Raw genomic sequence first — 2,091 nt, 5'->3', positions numbered from 1 at the left:
ATAAGTCATTCATTCCAAAAGATACCTGCCTTTTTTGTGAAAGTTTTAAAGCCTTCGAGTATAGGACGATAGCCTGTGCACCGGCAGAGGTTTCCTTGTAATGTGGTTTCGATGTCTTCCATGCTTGGCAATTGGTTGTTTCGTAGCAACGTGTACATAGACATAACAATTCCAGGTGTGCAAAAACCACATTGTGATCCGTGTGATTTTGCAATTCGTTCCTGTAAACATTAAGATAAATATAATTGTTAAAACATGACAAAATACATTGGCATATTTTCGAAATAAAGGTTTATTTAAAATCATTGATTTTTACGAGCATTTAACGTACATGTTAACAATAATTGATACTACTAATAATTAAACAATAACAATAGGTACTATAATAATATAAAAAAAATAATTAACATTATTATAATAGTAATAAATATAAATATATAATATTTTAATTAGAAGTGGTTGGCGCAAGTCGCTTGTGTCTTTGGGCAAGGCATTTTATCTACGGTTGTCTCTCTCCACCCAGGAGTACAAGTGGGTACCTGATAGGTTCAAACACAGCCTGCGCTGAATACAGCTGCAACATTATGGAATTCCCCTATGGGGCTTGAGTGTGTGTTCCATATGTGCTTGATCCGGGGGTAATAATGTTCAAACGCTTCGAGGTTGTGTCAACGGGAAACGCTATATAAATCCAGAATTATTATTATAATATAAATATTATATTATTATTATCACTATATCATTATTAGCACCAATATCAATATCATTATAACAACCATTATAATCCAACACCACCATTGTCATTATCACCATCAGCATAATTATCGTAATCGTCATCACCAATATAATTATCAGAACCACCATCACCATTCACCATCATCATGATCATCATCATAATTATCAATTTATAATAATATAATTGTATACGTCTTACTTGAACAGGATGCAGTTTTGTCTTTGTGCTTCCGATTCCTTCAATAGTTGTAACAGCCTTCAAGTGAAGCGAACACACTGGTGTCAGGCATGCATTCACTGATACGTGGCTATTGTCGATGTCGGAATATAAAGTTAATAAATGCAATAAAATGGAAACAGACACACGCCATTGTAGGTGGTTATATTTTCATCATAATTAAGTAAGTCAATGAGTGAATAAAGCTGCACTCACACCGAATTCGAATTTTCGGATCGGAAAAAACCTACCGAACCGATCAGAAAACCGAATCAGTGTGTTAGAATAGGGACGCTGCCGTTCAGCGTCGGAAACGCGATCCGAGTTTCGGTTCGTTGTACCGTATCTATCTATGAAAATGATGCGAAATAAAAGGTGAATTGTGAATTAATTTATATAAATTAGACACCGATATCATTAAAGTAATATTTACCGTTCTTTTATATATTCATATTCATTATTGAATGTATTGCTACCGGCAATGGTACCGGTAACTTTAAAGGAGCATATTCATAGCAGCTACAACACATATACGGTACGTTTTATTCCTTGATTAACAAATCAGTTCAATTTAATCTTTATTGTCAAACAAAGTAAAATGGAAGATTCGAAATTCCGGTTGTTTGTTCACAGATTAAAAATACAAATATATTTCTTGATGCATGATCACATACTAAAAACAAATAAAACAAACATCAAATCATAAAACGTTAAATTATAAAGTAAAAAAAAAGTTAAATGATAACAACATTGATCCACCATGGAAAATATCAACGACGGTATCACTTAACTAATTACCGGTAAACATAAGATATGGGAACCTCTTAAAAGTTAAAACAATGGATTGATTAAAGAATGGGATAATAGTTATTAACTTCAAATAAGGAAAAGCCAAACACACAGGTATATTTTTTATTTACTACGAAAATCATATTAATTTCGACTACTTGTAATTCTATGGATCTAGCAAAACAAAGGAACGGATTCATAGTTTGGCAAAAAAAATTCTTGTAATAATTTTCAAATGAACTAACTTACTTAACATGCTTAAATATACTAAGTAGGCCACCTAAGCAATTCAGATAGTTAGGCCCAATAAAAAAATTATTAGTTTATCACCCTCGCGCGCATGTCTTTAA

General features: G+C 32.5%; 1 protein-coding gene across 1 annotated transcript in view; it reads right to left on the bottom strand.

Moving 5' to 3' along the window:
• The window catches only part of LOC117107422 (xanthine dehydrogenase/oxidase-like), a 22,626-nt gene that overhangs the window by 17,146 nt on the left and 3,389 nt on the right, over nt 1–2,091 (bottom strand). The window contains exons 4-5 of the mRNA XM_033249108.1: nt 935–1,043; nt 30–221 (exon numbers count right to left, since the gene is read on the bottom strand). Coding sequence (XP_033104999.1) covers nt 30–221; nt 935–1,043 — 301 coding nt within the window. The remainder of the gene's footprint in view (nt 1–29; nt 222–934; nt 1,044–2,091) is intronic.

Source organism: Anneissia japonica, unplaced genomic scaffold (assembly GCF_011630105.1).
Source record: "Anneissia japonica isolate Jap-2015-1 unplaced genomic scaffold, ASM1163010v1 scaffold9668_len1562885_cov226, whole genome shotgun sequence".
Lineage (NCBI taxonomy): Eukaryota > Metazoa > Echinodermata > Crinoidea > Comatulida > Comatulidae > Anneissia > Anneissia japonica.
Note: the sequence above shows the minus strand (reverse complement) of the source record. Positions and strands in the feature narration are given on the sequence as shown.